The sequence below is a fragment of the Telmatherina bonti genome (assembly GCF_933228915.1).
Source record: "Telmatherina bonti genome assembly, chromosome: 5".
NCBI lineage: Eukaryota > Metazoa > Chordata > Actinopteri > Atheriniformes > Telmatherinidae > Telmatherina > Telmatherina bonti.
Window position 1 is genome coordinate 5,381,689 of NC_136623.1, and position 24,566 is coordinate 5,406,254.

Genomic DNA, 24,566 nt, shown 5'->3' on the forward strand with positions numbered 1-24,566 from the left:
ACTCGGATCGATACCGACACGCCGTCGGCGCTGCGTTTACTCGGATCGATACCGACACGCCGTCGGCGCTGCGTTTACTCGGATCGATACCGACGAGCTCGATACAATCATCCCGCCTCTTCTTTGCCTCTCAGGATTTGACTGGTGGAGGTAAAAGTCCTAAACTCAGACTTGTTGCAGTCCAGGCTCCCTGACCTGGCGGTCCCAACTCGGCTGCCGTTACCATGGTAACCTACACAATCACAGTGACTGCTGACAGATGCTGCATGAAGAATGGGAGGCATCCCGCGGCGAGATCAGGTGGTTCTTCCACATCAACGGCGGTCCTGGAGGACCGGGTCCTGCAGGTGTCCAATGTTCTGCCGGATTCAGGTGAAACGGATATCCAGCAGCTGCTTGTCTCCATGACAACGGCAGCATCTAAAACAGCCAGTTTGTGAGCGTCTGATAATAAAGTTAACGTTGTTTTGGCATAAATTCCTTCAGACGGCGAAGACAAGCGCAGCTCTTCTGTTTCCAGCCTGCTTTCTTTCCTCTTTAACCACCAGAGACGTCGATTTGCTGCTCTATGAAATTTTTTCTCCTAAAGACACAAACACGACAAGATCACAACATGTAGGTCCAGGACTGTCTTCCTGAACCTGAACCGAGACAACAAAGCGGTTCAATATGATCTGATTTCATGTTGGAATTTAAGCCTTGAAGGGAAACAAACATGAATTATTTCTGTCAGTCGTCTGACCGCCGCTTCAGTCCTGCACGACATTTAAAGAGCAGATCTGGAGCCTCCGGAGACGCCAGGAAATCCACATCACCTCTTGCATCAGAGCGACTCGACACCATCAGACTAATTCTCACATCAAAGACTCTCCTTTACGCTTCGACTTCTGAGGCTCGCCGTCGAACGTTCGGGTCGTTTTTCTTTCATTTTGTTCAGACACGGAGGAATCAAAGCGCTTACCTGCACACTCCGGGTTGTCCTCGTTAAAACTCACAGCGAAGTCATGGGAGACCTGCAGAGGACAGACAGGAAGTCTGGTTTCAGCACGCATACTGGTCTGTCAGCTGGCGGACAGGTGAGTTCCTGTTCACACAGGTGAGTTCCTGTTCACACAGGTGAGTTCCTGTTCACACAGGTGAGTTCCTGTTCACACAGGTGAGCAGAGACCTGGTCCGCCTGCTCGGACCCAGGCTGCTGAACTGACTACATATAATTACAGAAACCAGAAGCTTCTTATGCCTCGCAGCCAGACTGTGTGGAAGAGATGGGCGGAGCCTCCGCGACGCCACCTGCAGGTTTCTGAGGAGCTGAGGTCGGGGCCGACCGATAACCGGGCGACTGGAGCTGGCCAATGAGAAGGGGACAACTCACTTAACGTTAGTGTCGAGCCCAGTAAATCGTTGGATGTGTGTTAAGTGAAGTGGCTACCGGCTAGCATGCCTCGGCTGGTCATCGGATTGCATACAATCAGTTAGCACAGATATGCTAGAATTAGCATTAGCATTTAAAGGGACAAGCTAGCAACCATTTGTACAGAATCTAAACCGTACAACACTCAGGTTTCACCATGTCAAAGCTAAATAAGTTAACCTGATTTTATTCTTATATACAGGTAGATTACGTCGTGTGCTGCTGCAGCCTGCCGTTTACTTCGTTAAGACGGTGATAGATCCATCATCCTGCAGCATCCGCTACATCTGGATTTTTAGCTTTGCCGTAACTAACCGTTAACAGGACCGGTAGAGCGTTTCTTTCTGTACTTTAGGTTTGGCTCTCCTTAATCTTTCTGTTCTTTTCTTTTTATAGCTTTATTTTTTTTTTGTTAAACTTCTTTACCTTAACACTTTCAATAATATTTATCATATTAGATACATTTTCTCAGACTTTTTATGGTAAAATCTGGTTGGACACGATGTGATGCTGGTCTTCTGCCCCCTGGTGGACACGTGACATCCCATAAAGACTTCTCATGTTGTCTCCAGTCCTGTTCTGTCTATCCTGCAGGTTTTTGTCGTTTCTCTCCAACAACACAGCTGATTCTGATCAAATGCATCCAGCAGCTTCTGGTCAACCTGTTGATGAATTTTGGTGGGGTGTGCTGGAGCACGGAGACAACAAAAACCTGCAGGATAGCGGCCCTCCAGGACTGCAGTTTGACACCTGTGGTTTAGAGGGTAAAACAATCATTTCCAGTCATTTCCGTTCTTTTTCCTGAGTTTAGAACAGATGAGCAGAACAACAGCATCACTATTCATGATGTTCTGACGGATCTGGTTCTAGATGGAAACCCAGCGGTGATGCGTTCAGGTGAGCTGGATTTCTGGTCGGTGTTTTGTATTTCAGCAGGCGTAGACACGGCTGCCTCTGCTTCCTGTTAGCGGCGGCTTGTGGAGGCTGAGCAGAGTTAATCAGAAGCTGTTAGGAAGGATGTGAAGGCAGCATCAGCCCAGCAGGTGCTGGACAGGGGAAACGAGGAGGTGGATGGAGGCTGGGCCCATCTAGTAGCCTCCCCATCTTCCCCCCCGGGGTGAGGAGGACGGGGACATGGAGGTGTAATCACCGGCTGTTGACTGGGTCGGCGTCGCCTCTCCGAGCCGGCGTGCTGCGAGAGGCGGCGAGCCGAGCAGGTAATTACCTTAAAGTCAGGAGGGATCCGAGCGCCGAAGCCGAACGCTGGGAACATTTTGTCACTGAGAGGAAAAAAAGAGAAAATTAGAAGTTAAAAATGGAACATGGAGGCGGAGGATGTGATTGGCTGCTAACAAAGAGGAAATTGATTGGGCGAGAGGTGATTACTTCCTGCAGAGTTCTCACAGCTGTGATGGCAGAAAGGTTTTCCATGTTCCAGCCAGACCTCATCACACACAGCAGACACGCATGGAGGCTTCGCATCGCAGGAAGTCCCGGATAAAACCGCTAAACGCAGCCAACGTGGGACAGATCTGTGTCCCATCGGAGGATGAGGACCTGATGGAAACCAGTTTCATGGATCTCTGACCAGATGATCACATGTTGCCTCGTGTCTCAGAGGTTACACCAGCATGTCTGCAAGGTTGTTCATCTTATGTGTGTTTAAATGAAAACGTCATGACACCGCGTTGACATTTAAAGGGTTAAATTTTTGGAATAATGGCATATTTAATGTTTTTGATCAGGGCTGAGAGATTGAGGCAGAAATAATATGAATCTTATGTTCTAATAGTTTAATGAGAGAACGTTTCTGTCCTTTATGAGCAGAAATGGTAACGAGTCCCCGGTGGCCTGCTGGCCTTTCACAAAAACTGAAGCAGGAATTTCAAAGATCCTCTTAAAAATGGTCCCTGGAGGAGAAAAACCACAAAACGGTGGCCAGAAACTGGTCTGAAAGGACACAAGGAGCTGGAAAGGCTACTATGTCCCTCCATCTGGGTCTCAGTCTGCTGAAGAACGTCTTCAACTCTCAACTTTGTCACATTTTCACAGAAACGACTGCGGATGCAACAAAAGCTGCATTTCAGTCACATTTTTAAGCAAAATAAAATTAGATTTGTAAGTTTTGACAAACAATTGCAATTTGCAGATTTTTCCATTTAACAGTGTTTAGCAAATCAGACGAGGTTTTACAAAAATCGTGGCGTATGCAACGTAGCCACATAGCAACGTAGCAATGTAGCCATGTAGCAACATAGCCATGTAGCAACCTAGCCATGTAGCAGCGTAGCCATGTAGCAGCATAGCCATGTAGCAGCATAGCCATGTAGCCACGTAGCCACGTAGCAACGTAGCCATGTAGCAACGTAGCCATGTAGCAGCGTAGCCATGTAGCAACAGAGCCATGTAGCAACGTAGCCATGTAGCAACATAGCCATGTAGCAGCGTAGCCACGTAGCCACATAGCAAAGTAGCCATGTAGCAGCGTAGCCATGTAGCAGCATAGCCATGTAGCAGCATAGCCATGTAGCAGCATAGCCATGTAGCAGCATAGCCACGTAGCAGTGTAGCCACGTAGCAGCAAAGCCACGTAGCAGCAAAGCCACGTAGCAGCAAAGCCACGTGGCAACGTAGCCACATAGCAAAGTAGCCACGTAGCTATGTAACAACGTAGCCATGTAGCCACGTAGCAGCGTAGCCACGTAGCAACATAGCCACATAGCAACGTAGCCACGCAGCCATGTAAAAACGTAGCCATGTAGCAACGTAGCAGCGTAGCCATGTAGCAACGTAGCCATGTAGCCATGTAGCAATTTAGTCACGTAGCAACGAAGAAATGTAGCAGCGTAGCCACGTTTTTTGGATTTTCTATCTGCTCTAACTCTACCTGCGGAGACTTTGCTCCGAGCTTTCCTCATTTTCTTTTCCAAAATTCTGAATTTCACTGTTTGTTCCGCATGGTGCCATCTTTACTGGAAATGAACTGGTCACATGACATGAGAGCGTAAAAACCTTTAAGCGATATTTGAGACTTTATTATACATGCAGCGTTTTTTATTGCGATATTTTGCATTGTGCAGTTCTGGGTGTGATGGAAATGCAGCTTGTGTTTCTGCTGAGGAGGGTTTCGCTCTACGTTTTTCTTTACATAAACACTGAAACTCAGAACGTCGCTGTTGAGGACGCGGAAACGGGCTTCATCTGAGGGGAATGAAACGGATAAACTGGCAGCACTAAGAGGAGGTGAAATGGGAAAGATGAGGAAGAGGAGGTCAGAACATCGTGTGGACCGACCTGTCGTAGTCCTGGCAGATCTCTCCCACCGCCACCAGAGCCTTCAGGTACTCGTTGGGCTGGTACGGGTGGATGTAATGCAGAGAGCAGCTGTTACGAGGATCTCCGTTGGAGGCGGTGAAGTCGATGGCCACCTGCAGAGAAAGCAGTCAAGCGCAGCTTTAATGTTCTGCTTTGACCTGGAAACAAACAGGCAATGTGACTGAAATTAAAATATACATAAAATATGAATAATTCTCTTTTCTTTTCTCAGACACAGATGAGCCGCTTTCGTTGTGAAAGTACTGAAGTGGTCAGAATGGCCGTTTGACACCTTTCACCTGACGGGTAGAGAGGAGCAGTCAACAGGGAAAACCTTTTCTACCAGGAGCAACTGGCTTTTCAGTTTAGTGACACACCCTGGGGGGGCGGCAGATAGAGCTGGGTGTCATCTGCATAGCGGTGAAACCCGACATCATATGTGTGGCAGATATGACAGAGGTGAAGGAAGTAGATGATAATAACAGGGGAGACCCTGGGACATATCCCCCCCACCCCGTCAGGTAGAAACCAGTCGTTCAGATGTTCATGGGGTTTGCATGTTCTCCCCGTGTTTTCTCTACGAAGCCGGCAGCAGACAGTAGTTTCCCTCAGAGACTCGACGCCGCCACATCGATCCAACACACCTCATTGGCTGACATGATACGCGTGTCTGACATGACGAGCGGCGGCCTGTAGCGTGTTCCCGTGTGCTAACAGCAGGAAGATGGCGTCTAAAACAATCCGACAGCCAATTGCAAAGTCCCTAAAACAAACTTCTGAAAGAGAGACGTGAGGGCCTCGTCCTTCCCTGCAGAAGGACGAGGCCCTGCCCCCATGGGCTCCAGGGCCCCGCCCCCAGGTGCCCGAAGGGCCACACCTTCCCTAACTAACCTGACACAACACAGCCGGCAGTCGGTTCATTCCAGGCTCTGAGATCAGTGAACTACTTCCTGCTTCCTTTCAGTCTGGCAGTACTGGTCCAGCTGGTGCGAGTGGATCGCCTTGGTTACTGTTTCCATAGTGATGACAGAGCGTGTGTGTGTGTGTGTGTGTGTGTGTGTGTGTGTACTCACAGTAAACTGTATCTGACAGCCTCCCATGATGTAATCCAGGAAAGAGTGCATCTTAATGACCTGCAGACGGAAACATTGACGGTTTTATTGATGCATCAGCTGGTTAACGGCCAGTTGACGAGCAGCAGCCAATCAGAGTCGAGCAGGTGTTCTAACGCATCTGCTGGTGAGACGCTTCATGTCCTGAACCTGGTCTGAGCCTCTTCAGTATCCTGCATTTATAGATCTTCCAATAAAAGATTACAGACTGTTTTCCACTTTTCTCCCTGAAATCCTTCCAGTAACGTTCCCCTCCGATGAAATGTTATTAATGAAATGACTGATAAATATAAACAATATTAATAAATATAACGCACGTTGAGGCGGGACAGATCATCAGTCCCAACACTGATTTTGTTGCAGTTTTAATTTTGTCTTCATAAAAATGTGACATCACAGCATCTAAAGGGTTAAATAATAGCTGTGGCAACGTCCAAACGTCTCTTCGGTACATTTCTGTCCACTGGAAGAAACGAAATGCCTCCTGTTGACCTAAACCTAAACACCTAAACCCAAACACCTAAACCTAAAGATCTAAACCTAAACCCAAACACCTAAACCTAAACACCTAAACCCAAACACCTAAACCTAAACACCTAAACCCAAACACCTAAACCTAAAGATCTAAACCTCAACACCTAAACCCAAACACCTAAACCTAAACACCTAAACCTAAACACCTAAACCCAAACACCTAAACCCAAACACCTAAACCTAAAGATCTAAACCTAAACACCTAAACCCAAACACCTAAACCTAAACACCTAAACCCAAACACCTAAACCCAAACACCTAAACCCAAACACCTAAACCTAAACACCTAAACCTAAAGATCTAAACCCAAACACCTAAACCCAAACACCTAAACCCAAACACCTAAACCCAAACACCTAAACCCAAACACCTAAACCCAAACACCTAAACCTAAACACCTAAACCTAAACACCTAAACCTAAACACCTAAACCCAAACACCTAAACCTAAACACCTAAACCCAAACACCTAAACCTAAACACCTAAACCCAAACACCTAAACCTAAACACCTAAACCTAAACACCTAAACCTAAAGATCTAAACCCAAACACCTAAACCCAAACACCTAAACCCAAACACCTAAACCCAAACACCTAAACCTAAACACCTAAACCCAAACACCTAAACCTAAACACCTAAACCCAAACACCTAAACCTAATCACCTAAACCTAAACACCTAAACCCAAACACCTAAACCTAAACACTTTCTGACAAAACAAACTCTGGAAAAAGCGTCCAAAATGGCGGGAAAACCGAAGATTCTCAGACCTGGACCAGCTACTGTTCCTCAGACCTGCACCAGCTACTGTTCCTCAGACCTGCACCAGCTTGGAGTCCTCAGATCTGGACCGGCTCTGGGTCATCAGATATGGACCGGCTACTGTTCCTCAGACCTGGACCGGCTACTGTTCCTCAGACCTGGACCGGCTCTGGGTCCTCAGACCTGGACCGGCTACTGTTCCTCAGACCTGGACCAGCTCGGAGTCCTCAGACCTGGACTGGCTCGGAGTCCTCAGACCTGGACTGGCTCTGGGTCCTGGACCACCCCCCACTCCACCACTCGGCTGCTCTGACAGACTCGTCATGTATCTCCCCGTAGCAGGTCCCTGTTACCTGTGCTCGCTCGGGGTTCCCGAAGCGTCCTCTCAGCCTGCCGTCGCCACGGCAACCAGCCCGCCTCCAGCTCTTAAGGTTTGGTTTCATTTCCTGCCGGCTCTCATCTGCTGAGTGTAAATTACTTCTCAGCTCGGCGGCAGAGCTTCATTTGTTTCTACGTCTCAAACTGGTCCTTAAATCATTGTAATCGTAATCTGGCAGGAAGTGTCAGGTTAGTGAAGAAGCCAAGTAATTGGTTCTTCCAACATCCTCTCAATCAGATGGCAGCAATCTCTGGGAGGAGGGGGGGTAGAAAAGGAGAACCTGAACTCTGAACTACCTTGCATTGGTTCAGAATGACGATCCCAGAGTTCCTGTAGTTCTTCTTCTTCACTTTGTATTTGGGGTTGATGCATGGCCACTGGACCTGCAACACAGGACGCAGAGAAGCCTTGTTACCACGACAACACGCTCCTGATGTTTCTGTTCGTGGAGATGATGAAAAACACGTCAATGATTCTACTGGAAGTTTGGGACAGTGACAATAATAATAACATAACTGGATCAGATTCATGTTCAGAACTTATGAAGGAAGCTGAAGGGTCATCGTCATCATCATCATTATCCATCCATCCATTCACTCATCCATCCATCCATCCATCCATCCATCATCCATCCATCCATCCATCCATTCACTCATCCATCCATCCATCCATCATCCATCCCTCCAATCTTTCCATAAAATAATAAAAAAAAATATACAGTAAACGGGACCAATAATTGATTGCATCAATTACTCTCATTTGTTGGACTCATATACAGTTATGGGGCATTTTTCTGGTCACCAATCATCTATTAAATGTCACTTTTCGCCCTAAATAACTCTCTCTTTAGGACGACTTTGGAGGGATTTTCCAGACAGGCTTTTTGTACCAAGTATTGGTATCAGTATTGGCGACACTGGTTTGAATGAGACTTGGTATCCCACACATCAGGCGCGCAGGAAGTTGGAGCTGACGTGGGTCTTTCCCTTCAGATTTAATGAGGTCTGTCACACTGCAGCTCAAACCGCCACACGTATCCATGGAGACCAGGTGACACGCGACGATGCTGACTGTGTCAGGATAGATGGATGGAAGGATGGACAGGTCTCTGGAGGGATTTCATGTTTTTGTGCCGCCGGTGGGAAGAAGACTGTCAGCTGAGGAAGGAGGTGAATAAAAGAAGAGGGAGCGAGGGGAAGCTGTCAGTCCAGGAGGTAATAAAGTTTTGCTGGTGAGCAGGGTTACAGCAGGAAGACGAGGAATTCCCTCCCCTGTTCCATATCCATCAGGCTGCATCACGAACATGCCGGACTGATCCGGAGACGTCCTCGTCATCCATAACGAGCCCGAACAGGTGGAGGAAGCCTCCTCTCCGGCTGGTTGTGTTGCGGTGGCGTCCTCAGAGAAAACAGGCAGCATAAGGAGGCGAATGGCGTAAATGGCGGCTGGGGAACGCAGCAATTAGCGGCAGCTACTCCAGCTTTCGACAGCTGTGTCTTCATTAGTACGGCGAGCACCAGATAAACTGCAGTGTTCTCGCCGGAGAGAAGCGTTCTTTAAGGAAGGTCGACATGTTAATTGGCAGTTTGCTGAAAACCCGCAGGACTCAACAGGTCGGGGCCGGGGGTCGGGGGCCGGGACCGGGGGTCGGGCTCCGGGGCCGGGTGTGGTGATACCTGTTCCCTGGTGGGCGCGGTCAGCTGGGAACTGGAGGCACAGCTGATCCACATCTCAGCAATCAACGAACCACCTATTTAAGACCAGCTCTGCCTGCTATCCAGCGCCAGATTGTTGATTGCCCTGCGGTAAAACAGCTCTCGGCCTCAGCTCACGTTGCTTGTGCTAGACCTTGATTTGTAACCTGTCCTGTCTTCCTCCTGCCAGAGAAAGCCTGCCTGCCTGCTCGTTCGCTTGCTCCCCTGCCTGCCTGCCTCCTGATGCTCGCCAGTCTGCCAGTCTCTGAAAGTTCCGCTGGAAGAATTCACAGCAATCTGTGGGAAATCAATAAACCTCTCTCTGTACTCAGAAAGTGTCCGCTCTTTGGATCCTACTAGCCCCTCACCCACAACACCGGGGGTCGGGGGTCGGTAGTCGGGGGCCGGGGCCGGGAGTCGGGGGTCGGTAGTCGGGGGCCGGGGGTCGGGGACGCCATGACCCTCACGACAAACGCTGACGCACAAAAACTGTAAATCTGAATTTTTTTGCCCCGTTCAGTGGGAAAACTACAAAAACTGGATTATTTTCCATAAATGGATATTAGAGGGAAGATGATTAGATACTGATATGTTATAGATTAATATTTACAGATATTATGATATATCAGAAACTCTCGTTGGGAACCTTTAAGACAAAAATACAGAAAAACTGCTAAAAAATGTACAAATATCTATATTTTCTCTCTTCTTTAATTTAATAAATTACTTGAACACCTTGCATCCTGATAAAAAAAAAAAAAAAAAAACAGTAAACATTGAATTATTTTTAGGATTTTATCTCAGAAGGGAACTTTGTTCCAAAACACTCCTCGGGTTAATCGTGAAAACCTCATAAAAATAAAAACAATGGATCTAATAAAATCTGAAAATAAGACAATAAAGTGTGGCCTACTGAATATCAGATCCCTCCCAAATAAGTCTTTATTAGTCAATGACTTGATAGGTGATCACCACATTGATTTATTCTGTCTTACGGAAACCTGGTTACAGCAAGAGGATTATGTTAGTATTAATGAAGCTACGCCAGCTAACTATTTAAACTTTCACATTCCTAGAACTACAGGCAGAGGAGGAGGTGTTGCAGCTATTTTTAAGTCAGAATTTTTAATTAATCCTAAGCACAAAACTAACTATAAATCCTTTGAATTCCTGATTAAATTTATCTCATCCAAAATGGAATTCAGAGAAACCGCTCCTTTTAGCATTAGTGTATCGCCCACCTGGACCTTACTCCGAGTTTCTGACCGAATTCCCTGATCTGTTGTCTGAGTTAGTGCTGACTACTGATAAGGTCATTGTACTAGGTGATTTTAATATTCATGTTGACCATGAAAATGATAGTTTCAACATTTTCTATAGCTCTATTCTAAACTCAATTGGGTTTTCATAAAATGTCCATGGAGCCACTCACTCTCATGGTCATACTCTTGATCTGGTTCTAACATCTGGTATTGAGACTGATAAGCTCAAAGTATTTCCTCAAAACCCTGTCTTCTCCGATCACTTCTTATTAACCTTTGAATTCACTTTATTTGATTACTCACTGACCAAAAATAAATTCTACTATAGTAGATGTTTATCAGACAATAATATTACAAAATTTAAACAATCAATTGAATCAATTTTTTCACATCTACCATGTGTTAGCATGACTGAGAGTCCCCCTTTAAGCCTTACTCCTGCTCAGATTGATCAACATGCTGATACTATAACAGCTTCAATGTGTACAACCTTGGATAATGTTGCTCCCCTAAAGAAGAAGAAATTAGGTAAGATTATGAAGGCTCCCTGGTTTAATTCCCAGCTTCGAGCTCTAAAACAGGCATCAAGGCGTTTGGAAAACAGATGGCGTTCATCAGGACTAGAGGAGTCTCGCTTAACCTGGAAAGAAAGTTTAATTGTATACAAAAAAGCCTTACGTACGGCAAGAACAGCTTATTATTCATCATTGATAGAGGAAAACAAAAACAACCCTCGGTTTCTTTTCAGCACTGTAGCTAGGCTTACTAGGAGCCGGAGCGCTGTGGAGCCATGTATTCCTTTCTCACTTAGCTGTGATGATTTCATGTATTTTTTCAGGAATAAAATTGATACTATTAGAGATCAAATTCACAATATTCTTCCTTCTACTTATAATGTTGAGCCTGTTGTGGTCTCCGAAGCATCCTTAGAACCAGGATCTGACTTGTGTCTAAATAGTTTCTGTCCTGTCCAACCCTCTGAATTAACTAAAATAATAGCTTCATCTAAACCATCCACCTGTATCTTAGACCCTCTCCCAACGAGCGTCTTTAAGGACATTTTCCCTTTAATTAATACATCACTACTAAATCTTATCAATATGTCTTTAGTGACAGGATATGTACCACAATCATTTAAAACTGCTGTAATCAAGCCTTTACTTAAAAAGCAATCTCTGGATCCAGAGGTGATAGCAAATTATAGACCTATATCTAACCTCCCGTTTATGTCCAAAATTCTGGAGAAAATAGTTTCTGCTCAGCTACATGCCCATCTGAGCAGAAATAATTTATGCAAGGAGTTTCAGTCAGGATTTAGAGCTCATCATAGTACTGAGACAGCATTGGTGAAAGTTACTAATGACCTTCTTATGGCCTCAGACAAAGGACTTGTGTCCGTACTTATCTTGCTTGATCTTAGTGCTGCATTTGATACAGTCGATCATAACATTCTGTTACAAAGACTAGAACAGGTGATTGGAATTACAGGTACAGCGTTAAGCTGGTTTAAATCATATTTATCTGATAGACTTCAGTTCGTTCATGTAAATGACAAGTCCTCCTCCCAAACTACAGTAAGTCATGGAGTTCCTCAAGGTTCTGTACTTGGACCAATACTCTTCACGCTATATATGCTCCCTTTAGGAAAAATCATTAGACAGCATGGAATAAACTTTCATTGTTATGCAGATGATACTCAAATATACTTATCCTTTAAACCAGATGAAACAAATCAGCCCAATAGGCTACAAAATTGTCTCATAGACATAAAGACTTGGATGTCTAGAAATTTTCTCCTCTTAAACTCAAATAAGACTGAAGTAATTCTCGTTGGATCTGAAAAACTCAGAGCTAAATTTTCCAGTTTTGTAATGAACCTGGATGGCATTACTTTAGCTTCCAGTGCTACAGTGAGAAACCTTGGAGTAATATTTGACCCTGACCTGTCCTTTGGTCCACATATTAAGCAGGTTACTAAAACAGCCTTCTTTCATTTACGTAATATAGCCAAAATTAGGGACATTCTGTCTCGGAGTGATGCAGAAAAACTGGTTCACGCTTTTGTTACTTCGAGACTAGATTACTGTAACTCTCTATTACTGGGCTGTCCTAAATATGCCCTGAAAAGCCTTCAGCTGATCCAGAATTCTGCAGCCAGAGTCCTGACCAGAACCAGCATGAGAGATCATATTTCTCCAGTTTTAGCCTCTCTTCATTGGCTGCCTGTTGAATCTAGAATAGAATTTAAAATCCTTCTCCTTACATATAAAGCCCTCCACAACCAGGCACCACTATATATCAAAGACCTCATAGTTCCTTATATACCAAGTAGAGTACTTCGTTCGCAGACTGCAGGCTTACTTGTGGTTCCTAGAGTCTCAAAGAGCCGAGCAGGAGGCAGAGCCTTTGGTTATCAGGCCCCTCTCTTATGGAATAAGCTCCCAGTTAGTGTTAGGGAAGCAGACACCCTCCCCACCTTTAAGACGAGGCTGAAGACTTATCTTTTTGATAAGTCCTATAGCTAGGGATGGTTAGCATCCCTTAGTTATGCTGCTATAGGTTTAGACTGCTGAGGGACATTTCCTGATACACTGAGCTTCTTTCTCTTTATCGCTCTCTTTTATTCCCCCCCTCCAATAACAGTGTTGCATCATTAACATGTATGTCTCCTGTCTCAGCAGGTCTCCCTGGCCGGGAGTAGCAGTTCCTGTTGTCTGTTGTCTTTCTGTCCTCTTCCCCCCACACAGCAGAGGCAGATGGCTGCCTGTCCTGAGCCGGGTTCTGCCGGAGGTTTCCTTCCTGTTAAAAGGGAGTTTTTTCCTTCCCACTGTTGCCAGTGTGCTTGCTCAGGATGGGAGATTGAGTTGGACTCAACTCAATCTGTTGGTTTCCTTATATAGGCTGTTATGAATTGGCCTTCATTATGTTTTCCCCTCTGTCTGTAAAGCGTCTTGAGATGGCATTGCCGTGATTTGATGCTATATAAATAAAGTTGAATTGAATTGAATTGAATCTGTTGGGTTAAAAAATAAAAACAAACCTGGAAAAACTGCAGGACTGATGTGAACGTTCTCGTTTTGTGTTGATTAGAGATAAATATTTCGTGTGAATCGTTGGGATGAAAGCTGCCTTTACCCCGGAAACACACCTTGTCCTGCATTAACCAGGCTTCTTTTCCATTTGTCAAGAAAAATCAACATATTTTACATTTTAAAGCAATTTTCATACAAAAAGAGGACAGAGTCCATCGCACGTATGCCCAGGTATACAAGATACCGGCACAAGCCAGTCTGTTTATTTCCTATATTCAAGGACCTGCAGGCAGCAGGTTTGGATGGATGGATGTGTGAACGGATGTGACGCGTGTATCAGAGTGTTGCAGCGTCCACGGGCTGAGATTCAGAGGCAGCAGCTCCATCTTCAGCCTGTCAGGTTGCCTCCATGCTGCCGTGTTTTCCCTCCTGTCTCACTGGAAGATGTCACGGTGGCTGAGCGGCGGTGTCGCTCAGACTCACACTCGCTGGGCCATAAAATTGATTGTGCAGGTGAAGGAGTGAGCGTGGAGATACCTGCCCATCAGGGAGATTTCTGTTTCACTTCCATGCAGTCAAACACAAACACACACAACATGCAGCGCCGACATGGCAGCGGATAAATGATGTGATCCACTGCAGGTTTGTGTGTTTACAGATGGAAACATGCATGTTGGCAGAGATGTTCATGTGGAGGAGAACGTTGTCTCACCTGCCGTCCGTCGATGGCTCCCCTCATCTCTTTGAAGCTGGCCTCGAACTCACCGATGTAGTCGTGTTTTCCGTTGGAGTCCCAGTCCCACACGGTGCACTGGGTGGACAGAAGCACAACACGCCATGCTGTTAAAAGTCTAGACCGACACCATCTGGACCATGTGGACCGACACCATCTGGACCATGTGGACCGACAACATCTGGACCATGTGGACCGACAACATCTGGACCATGTGGACCGACAACATCTGGACCAACACCATCTGGACCATGTGGACCGACAACATCTGGACCAACACCATGTGGACCATGTGGACCGACAACATCTGGACCAACACCATGTGGACCATGTGGACCATGTGGACCGACACCATCTGGACCAACACCATGTGGACCATGTGGACCGACAACATCTGGACCAACACCATCTGGACCATGTGGACCGACAACATCTGGACCAACACCATGTGGACCATGTGGACCATGTGGACCGACACCATCTGGACCAACACCATGTGGACCATGTGGACCGACAACATCTGGACCAACACCATGTGGACCATGTGGACCGACACCATCTGGACCATGTGGACCGACAACATCTGGACCATGTGGACCGACAACATCTGGACCAACACCATCTGGACCGACAACATCTGGACCAACACCATGTGGACCATGTGGACCGACACCATCTGGACCATGTGGACCGACACCATCTGGACCATGTGGACCGACACCATCTGGACCATGTGGACCGACACTATCTGTACCATATGCACCGACACCATCTGGACCATGTGGACCGACACCATCTGGACCATATGGACCGACACCATCTGGACCGTGTGGACCGACACCATCTGGACCATATGGACCGACACCATCTGGACCGTGTGGACCGACACCATCTGGACCATATGGACCGACACCATCTGGACTGTGTGGACCGACACCATCTGGACCATATGGACCGACACCATCTGGACTGTGTGGACCGACACCATCTGGAACTACACCGTGTGGACTATGTGGACTAATACAGTGTGGACCGTGTGGACCGACACCATGTGGACCATGTGGACCGACACCATCTGGACTGTGTGGACCGACACCATCTGGAACTACACCGTGTAGACTATGTGGACCAATACAGTGTGGACCGTGTGGACCGACACCATGTGGACCATGTGGACCAACACAGTGTGGACGATGTGGACCAACACAGTGGGGACCATGTGGACCAACACCATGTGGACCGACACCATGTGGACCATGGGGACCATGTGGACAATGGGCACCATGGGGAACCTATGGGCAATGGGCCTATGTGGACCATGTGGACCGTGTGGACCATGTGGACCAGTTAGACCGACACCATGTGAAACAACGCCTTGTGGACAGTCTCCGTGTGGACCATGGGGACCATGTGGACAATGGGAACCATGGGGAACTGGTGGCCTATGTAGACCGGGATCATGTGGACTGTGTGGACCATGTGGACCATCTGGACCAGTTAGACCGACACCATGTGGACCTTCTCTGTGTGGACCATATGGATCATGTGAACCACGTGGAATATTTGGACCATATGAACTGTGTGGACCATGTTGGTCAGGCATCTTTCTTTCTTTTAAAAAGCAAATAAATCTGACAATATTCTATAATCTCATATCTGGTATGAACAGAAACTAAGTTTAAAGCAGAAGGGGCAGAATCCTGAATAGAAACCTGCTGACTGTGTACGAGTAACAGGAAGTAACAGGTAGCAACAGGAAGCAACAGAAAGATCACCATCTCGTGAATTTCCAGCCCAACAGCCAGCTCTGTTTCTCCTCTGCTGGTTTACTTTCATACATTCATGCAGGAGTTTGAACTAGCGGAGCATTTAGTCTGCAGCATCCCATCTTTCCCGCCTCTCTGAGGACCCCTATGAATGCTGATGGCATCGTGTTGTTCTGCACATACATGCAGTCTGGAATCAGAAAGTCTCCGTAACGCCGACAAACATGAAGCATAAAGAAGAAATCAGGCATTTTTCTACGACACGGCAGATTTGTGACCAGATGAACTTCCTCTCAATCCTCTCAGGTTCACCGTTTCCGTCTGTCATCGGACAGATGACTCGCAGACGATACGATTTGTTTCCTCATTATAGACATAAAATGTTTTCCCACAGACATGTTTGGTATTATTTTATTTCCCGTTACCGCCTCTCCTCCATGATCTGATCACCATTTTTACACTCTGACCTATTTTATTACCAGATAAAGCCCCCAAACAACACAAATATGTCAATTCTAACAGAAAAAAGTGTTATTTATTACAATAGCAGGAGCAACGTAGCAGGGGAACCATGACTTTAAGACAGCTCTCACTGCTTTAGTGGAGAAAAACAGCTGAGCAGAGAATGAACTGGAACAAAGACGAGGATTTCTGCAGACTTGCTGCATGTATTGAATCAGATATGAAGCACTGGAAGGTTGAAAAAGCATGAAATGGAAGCTGTTTTTGTATTTCTTGGTGATAAAGGATCAGCTGGAGGTTTGGGTCAACGGGTGTCAAGCGGTGAGCATTTAAATCCGAGGCTTCGTACCTTCTGAATGTTCATAAATTAAGGTGATTGATGGACTGCTCATTAAAGCGAAGGCAGCTGTACGAACCCTCCTCTCCACACAAACGAATCGACAGATTAAAGAGAAGAGATTCCCTCTTCATCTACCTGCGAGGTTTTAATGAGCTGTCAACCTCACCGCTTCATTCAAAGACAAGCTGAGAGGATTCCTCTCCGAAAAGCAGAGCAGGGATTTTCTACCTGCTAGAGGTCGGTCAGAGCCGCCAGGAGCTCCCACATCCACCTGACGGTGCATTCAGGGACTCCTGCCAGCTAGCCACTTTTCGTCCTACACCCAAAACATGGCAATAAAAATAAAAAAATAAAATAGATGCAAAACAAAAGAAACGGGGAACATAAAGGAATTGAAAAGCAGTAGAGAGCATAGACTGTATAAAAAGATGGGCGGAGCCTCCATGACGTCCCCCGTAGGTTTCTGAAGAGCTGAATTGAAGCTCGGTGGGCGGTTCCTACCATCACCATCTTGGCAGGAGCATGCGTGTCGTCTCACCCAGAAAATACAAATATGGGCAAAGAGGCGGAGCTGAGAGGGGGGCTGTGAGCGTCATGGCGGATGATTGACATCGATTGAACTCTGAGCTTTCTGTAGCTAAGAGCTAACCGAGCTAACCTGGAGATAACAGAAGCTAACCAGCTAACGGAGGTAAGCAGGCTAAAGCTAAGTCACGTTTTGGTTTTTTTTTTGTTTTGATGTTCTGCTGAGCAAATTTTCTCTGCCAAGGGAAGCTTTATAGATATAATGATCCCCTTGACTTTCTGAATTTTTATTTTATTTCTATATTTATTTTGTATTGTTGTTTGAAATGTAGAGTTTGTACTGCTGGACCAGAGAGGACAGATGAAAGACAGAAAGAGAAAGGAGAAAAAACACCTCATAAGAAAAGTGAAAGAGATAAAGGGAGAGATAAAGGGAGAGAAAAAAAAACAAACTAAAAAATACCCACACATATACACATATACACACACACATATATATATATATATATATATATATATATATATATATATATATATATATATATATGTGTGTATATATACACACACATACATACGTACAAACATATACGCACTTGCCAGTATGAACACATATACATACACATACAAGCCAACTTTAGATCATAGTAACTAAACTATGAATGTAAAAAGTTAAATATAAATGAGAAACAAACAGAAATGAGAAAACTAGCTGCTGTTAGTGAATAAACCTGCAGACGACTCGGTGACTGTGTCACATGCAGAACATGCAGAGTGGAACGTGTTCAGAGAAGATCATGCCAGTGTGACCCCTCCCACACAAAGGCAAGAGGCACGCCAGGAGTACCCCCGAGACCCGGGCCATTGGCAGCCACCCCCAGGCGCAGACCCCAACCGCCCCACCCCGGAGCCAGCCATGCACCGACCCAGGAGGAGGCAGAGGGGGGTCCCAGCCAGAGTCCCCCGCAGTCAGGGGGAACAGGCCCCAGCAGGCCCGGACCAGCGAGGACCGGCCCCGCCGGGCACCGGCCCCCCAGGGCAGACAGAGCGCGGGCCCCACGGCCCCAAGAGCCCGGAAGCAACCCCCCACCCCCGCAGGCAGAGGGCCCAGCCCACACCGACGGAGGGCCGGGATCCCCAGACCGCCACCGAGCGGCAGCCAGGCCGCACCCCAGCGCACCAGCAGCGCTCCCCGAGCACCAAGACCCTCCACGCACCCACACACACACACACTTCCTCCTTAAGCACACCCTATCCACCCATTCTCTGACACACGCTCAAACACACTCTCCTACCCCCGTGCCCCCACTCACATACTCCCCTATACACACATACACACCTTATAACACCTCCCCCCCACAAGCTCCCTCTATATACACTTTAACACGCACCCCCTTACTAAGACCCCATTCACACACTCCCTTCTTTATACACACACACACCCCCTCACACACACATCCCTGCTCCCTCTATAAACACCCATTCTTCTATACACGCATACCCCACTCTACACACACACACACACCTCCCTACACCCCTCTATCCACATTCACACTCCTCATTGTACACCCACCCCATCACTTCCCTGTACCACCAACATAACCCCACATACACACCCCCACCCTATCCCAGCGGCCACCCACTTTCCTAAATTCTTTCACCCTGATTCCTCCCCTTAGCTAAGTCACGTTGTTAATCGGCTAAAAACCGCGGTTGTTCTACGTTCTTCTGACTTGAAGTGGGAGATCAGGGACCTGTCAATCAAAAAGACACGCCCCTAAATATGCCGAATTTCAAGATTAAATTACTTTTAAACGGGCAAGTTAGAAAAAAAAATTCACTCCCCCCACTGTTGTCATGAAGGTAAACCTGACCTATTAAACCTAAAATGGATTTTTGTACCAGGCTGTAAAGATGTTTATTTCTGCTGTAAACATGTTTATTTCTGCTGTAAACATGTTTATTTCTGCTGTAAACATGTTTATTTCTGCTGTAAACATGTTTATTTCTGCTGTAAACATGTTTATTCCTGCTGTAAACATGTTTATTCAGAGTCTAGTCCAGACTGGAGACCAGACCAGAGTCTAGTCCAGACTGGAGACCAGACCAGAGTCTAGTTCAGACTGGAGACCAGACCAGAGACCAGTCCAGAGTCTAGTCCAGACTGGAGACCAGACCAGAGTCTAGTCCAGACTGGAGACCAGACCAGAGACCAGACCAGAGTCTAGTCCAGACTGGAGACCAGACCAGAGACCAGTCCAGAGTCTAGTCCAGACTGGAGACCAGACTCAGGATGATGATGACCCAAAGTCAGACCTCATCAGCCAATCAGACGCAGGCAAACTGTTAGAAAGTCGTCATGTTACGAAGACATGAATGTGTTTAATGTAGCTCAGCATGAAGTGTGTGTGTGTGTGTGTGTGTGTGTGTGTGTGTGTGTGTGTGTGTGTGTGTGTATACCTGCAGCTTGCGCTCGTGGTCTCCACTGCAGAGCGAGTTGAGAGACACTTTGAAGGTTTTCCACACGGGATTGAGGTTATTCATGACGGTCTGATGGAGAGAGAGAGACGTGAAGGTCAGGCCTGAAACCAGCCTGAGATCACATGACCTCATGATCACATGATCACATGACCACATGACCTCATGATCACATGACCACATGACCTCATGATCACATGACCTCATGATCACATGATCACATGACCACATCATCTCATGATCACAAGACCTCATGATCACATGACCACATGATCACATCACCTCATGATCACATGACCTCATGATCACATGACCTCATGACCACATGATCACATGACCACATCACATCATGATCGCATGATCACATGACCTCATGATCACATGACCACAAGATCACATGACCTTATGATCACATGACCACATCACCTCATGATCACATGACCTCATGCTCACATGACCTCATGATCACATGACCTCATGATCACATGACCTCATGACCACATGATCACATGACCACATCACATCATGATCACATGATCACATGACCTCATGATCACATGACCACAAGATCACATGACCTTATGATCACATGACCACATCACCTCATGATCACATGACCTCATGCTCACATGACCTCATGATCACATGACCTCATGACCACATGATCACATGACCACATCACATCATGATCACATGATCACATGACCTCATGATCACATGACCACAAGATCACATGATCACATGACCACATGACCTCATGATCACATGACCTCATGATCACATGATCACATGACCACATGACCTCATGATCACATGACCACATGACCTCATGATCACATGACCTCATGATCACATGATCACATGACCACATCATCTCATGATCACAAGACCTCATGATCACATGACCACATGATCACATCACCTCATGATCACATGACCTCATGATCACATGACCTCATGACCACATGATCACATGACCACATCACATCATGATCACATGATCACATGACCTCATGATCACATGACCACAAGATCACATGACCTTATGATCACATGACCACATCACCTCATGATCACATGACCTCATGCTCACATGACCTCATGATCACATGACCTCATGATCACAAACACATGACCACATGAACACATGATCACATGACCACATGACCTCATGATCACATGACCACATGACCTTATGATCACATGATCACATGACCTCATGATCACATGACCACATGACCTCATGACCTCATGATCACATGATCACATGACCTCATGATCACAAACACATGACCACATGAACACATAATCACATGACCTCATGATCACATGATCACATGACCTCATGATCACATGACCACATGACCTCATGACCTCATGATCACATGATCACATGACCTCATGATCACATCACCTCATGATCACAAACACATGACCACATGAACACATGATCACATGACCACATGATCACATGACCTCATGATCACATGACCTCATGATCACACGTGTGTGACCAGGTGTGTCTTCCAGGTGTTGCAACTCTCTGCATCCTGTCCCCGTCCATCCAGCAGCCAAGCTCCTGTTGCCTCCATCTTGTTATTTTACTGATCTTACTGGTGCAGCTGGGTTCACGGTGGAGATTTCAACAAGCCGCCCAACACCGACACACACAGCGTATCCAGTGTTAGCACAGAAACAGATTAGCCTGCTACCTAGCTCCATGCTAACATCATGCTAACATCAGGCTAACATCAGTGGCCACATTTCAATATTTTTACAGGATGAATAATTAAAAAACAATTTCAAACTGGTTTCTGTTCTCCTCCAGTAACCTGTCAATCACCTGGCGTGGCAAATCAGATTTCCCTACTAGCTCCGCCCCTGACTGAGGCTGCCACGGTCGGGCTGTCCTCATCTGAATCTGGCTCAGGTGAAGGTGATGATGGAAACTACTTCCTGCAGCAACTCAGTTCTTCTCTCATGTGTTCAACAAACTGGACCAGAGCGCTGGAAATGTTTACTGGCCTGAAACGCACCATTTCCTTACATAAAGATCTGCAACTCTGAGTTTCACTTAAATCAGACTGAAATCAAAGGTTTCAAATGATTTATGCAAAAATCAGCTGCAGTGAGTTTTACTTCCATGTCTTTGTGTGATTAGTTGTTTTCCTGCTGCCTTCAAACCTGTGCAGAGCAGGTTTGTAAAGCAGCACGGGAATGTTTGTACCTCGGTTCTGTAGACAAGCTGCATGGTGGCGTCATCATTCAGCCTGTAGATCTCCAGGAATGGATCCGATTTGCTGAAGAAGTCCTGAAAACAAAAACATTTTGTACACAAAGTCTGTTTCTGCTCACCTGAAGTCGTTCACTTCATGCTAAAATCTCGTTCTTCTGATCTAAACATCCTCTGTAGATCAGCTTGCCTGTCTGTGTGATAAAATGGGGATTCATGAAACATATTTCTGAGAAGTTTGACGATATTGTCCCCAGCATACAGAGATTCCCTCTGATTGTCTTGATCTCGTTTCAGGACGGACGTCTCATGTTTCCCTCATTATTTCCTCTCTGGTGGAGTAAAAAAGCATCTTTAGAGGCGGCTGGCTCCAGCAGAGAAGAGTTTTAGGACCAATCTTGATTACTTGACATGAAAGCTGCTGAAAGTTTCCGTTTTGTTTCCTCCTTGAGCTTTCTGCACTTCCGACGCTGAGTTAAACTGCTGTTTGTGAGGACGGTAACAGCGCCGTACCTTATCATCCAGTTTCCTGGCGCTGAAGGAGAGCTCGATGTAGTCATCGTTTCCCGTCAGCTCCTCGGCTGTGATCTGGAAACACATCATTACCAGGCAGGGACACCATCATTAATCCACAACAAACACTCAACATTCACACCAGGCTGAAAACAGAACAAGGAACCCGAGGAGCGCCGCTCGCTCCGGCTGGGGGTCTGTCTGACGCAGCATGGAGGCTGAAAACGACGGAGAGAAGAAGAAGGAAAGCAGCTCAGAATGAAGCCTCTCGGCTCGGGAGAGGATGGTTTCAGTCCTCAGAAGCCTGCAGCGGCGTTTTCCTTCGTTCTAACTCCACGCTGCTCGTTGGAACCAGAAGCTTTTCAACGCGTTTCAGAGGCTTCTGCTGCTCGGGCGAAAGTACGGTGGCCCTGAAGGGCCTCTAGAGTTTCTCCAATGAGCCTTTTGGGAAGGTTGATGAAGACTGATGCAGCTTTTGTTGCGGCTTGACACTTCAGGGCCACCGTAGTAAAAACACTTAAAATTAAACAACAATAAATTCTAACTTTCCACACGCCTGTCTCCGGCACACAGAGATTCCTCCTTATTCCCTGGTGGGGGGGGCAGTTTCTGTTCTAATGGGAGGGATCAGGTTCTGGTTCTACTGAGACCGGACTCTCTGGACCTGGATCTGGGTTTGGGTCTGTACCTGGGTTTGGACCTGGACTGGGGTTTGGACCTGGACCTGGACCTGGGTCCACAGATCCTGGCATTCCAGATGAAGACCAGAGACCCCAGACCAGAGACCCCGGACCAGAGACCCCGGACCAGAGGCCCCAGACCAGAGACCCCGGACCAGAGACCCCGGACCAGAGGCCCCAGACCAGAGACCCCGGACCGGAGACCCCAGACCAGAGACCCCAGACCGGAGACCCCAGACCAGAGACCCCGGACCGGAGACCCCAGACCAGAGACCCCAGACCGGAGACCCCAGACCGGAGACCCCAGACCAGAGACCCCAGACCGGAGACCCCAGACCGGAGACCCCGAACCAGAGACCCCAGACCAGAGACCCGTCCCTGTAAATCTGTTCCAGACTCACGGTGATGATGGCTTTTCCCACGGTGCCTCCAGGTCTGAGCAGAGCTTTGGACAGTTTCCTCTGGGAGATGATCTGCAGAAAAACCAACATATCCGGGATCAGTCTCCTGCTATCCGTCCGCCATCTTTATTCATGATCATGTGACCCCCCCCCCAGGTCCAGAGACACCTGATACGGTTTGATGATAAACTTCTGGAAAACGTTGTCATGACGCCTTAAAAACATACCAGAAGTTTTTCTAAATGTAGGGTTTTTTTTACTGTTTACTGTTAGAACAACGGCGGCGTGGTGACGTTGGAGGTGTTGGAGGCATTGGAGGCATTGGAGGTGTTGGAGGTGTTGGAGGCGTTGGAGGCGTTGCAGGCGTTGGAGACGTTGGAAACTTTGGAGGCGTTGGAGACATTGGAGGCGTTGGAGGGGTTGGAGGCATTGGAGGCGATGGAGACGTTGGAGGCGTTGCAGGCGTTGGAGACGTTGGAGACGTTGGAGGCGTTGGAGGCGTTGGAGACGTTGCAGGCATTGGAGACGTTGGAGACGTTGGAGGCGTTGGAGACGTTGGAGGTGTTGGAAACTTTGGAGGCGTTGGAGACGTTGCAGGCGTTGGAGGCATTGGCGACGTTGGAGGCATTGGAGGCGATGGAGACGTTGGAGGCGTTGCAGGCGTTGGAGACGTTGGAGACGTTGGAGGCGTTGGAGACGTTGCAGGCGTTGGAGACGTTGGAGGAATTGGAGACGTTGGAAACTTTAGAGGCGTTGGAGACGTTGCAGGCGTTGGAGACGTTGGAGGCGTTGGAGACGTTGCAGGCGTTGGAGGCGTTGCAGGCGTTGCAGGCGTTGGAGACGTTGGAGACGTTGGAGGTGTTGGAAACTTTGGAGGCGTTGGAGACGTTGCAGGCGTTGGAGATGTTGGAGGCGTTGGAGACGTTGGAGGCGTTGG

General features: G+C 47.1%; 1 protein-coding gene across 1 annotated transcript in view; it reads right to left on the reverse strand.

The window, feature by feature from the left end:
- Window positions 1-24,566, reverse strand: part of cpne4a (copine IVa) — a gene marked incomplete at both ends in the record, with an annotated part of 143,964 nt that overhangs the window by 90,514 nt on the left and 28,884 nt on the right. Inside the window, 10 exons of the mRNA XM_079240538.1 lie at window positions 962-1,013; window positions 2,637-2,691; window positions 4,706-4,839; window positions 5,800-5,859; window positions 7,810-7,896; window positions 14,214-14,312; window positions 19,785-19,874; window positions 22,030-22,113; window positions 22,549-22,623; window positions 23,630-23,701. Of these exons, the coding sequence (XP_079096664.1) occupies window positions 962-1,013; window positions 2,637-2,691; window positions 4,706-4,839; window positions 5,800-5,859; window positions 7,810-7,896; window positions 14,214-14,312; window positions 19,785-19,874; window positions 22,030-22,113; window positions 22,549-22,623; window positions 23,630-23,701 (808 nt within the window). The remainder of the gene's footprint in view (window positions 1-961; window positions 1,014-2,636; window positions 2,692-4,705; window positions 4,840-5,799; window positions 5,860-7,809; window positions 7,897-14,213; window positions 14,313-19,784; window positions 19,875-22,029; window positions 22,114-22,548; window positions 22,624-23,629; window positions 23,702-24,566) is intronic.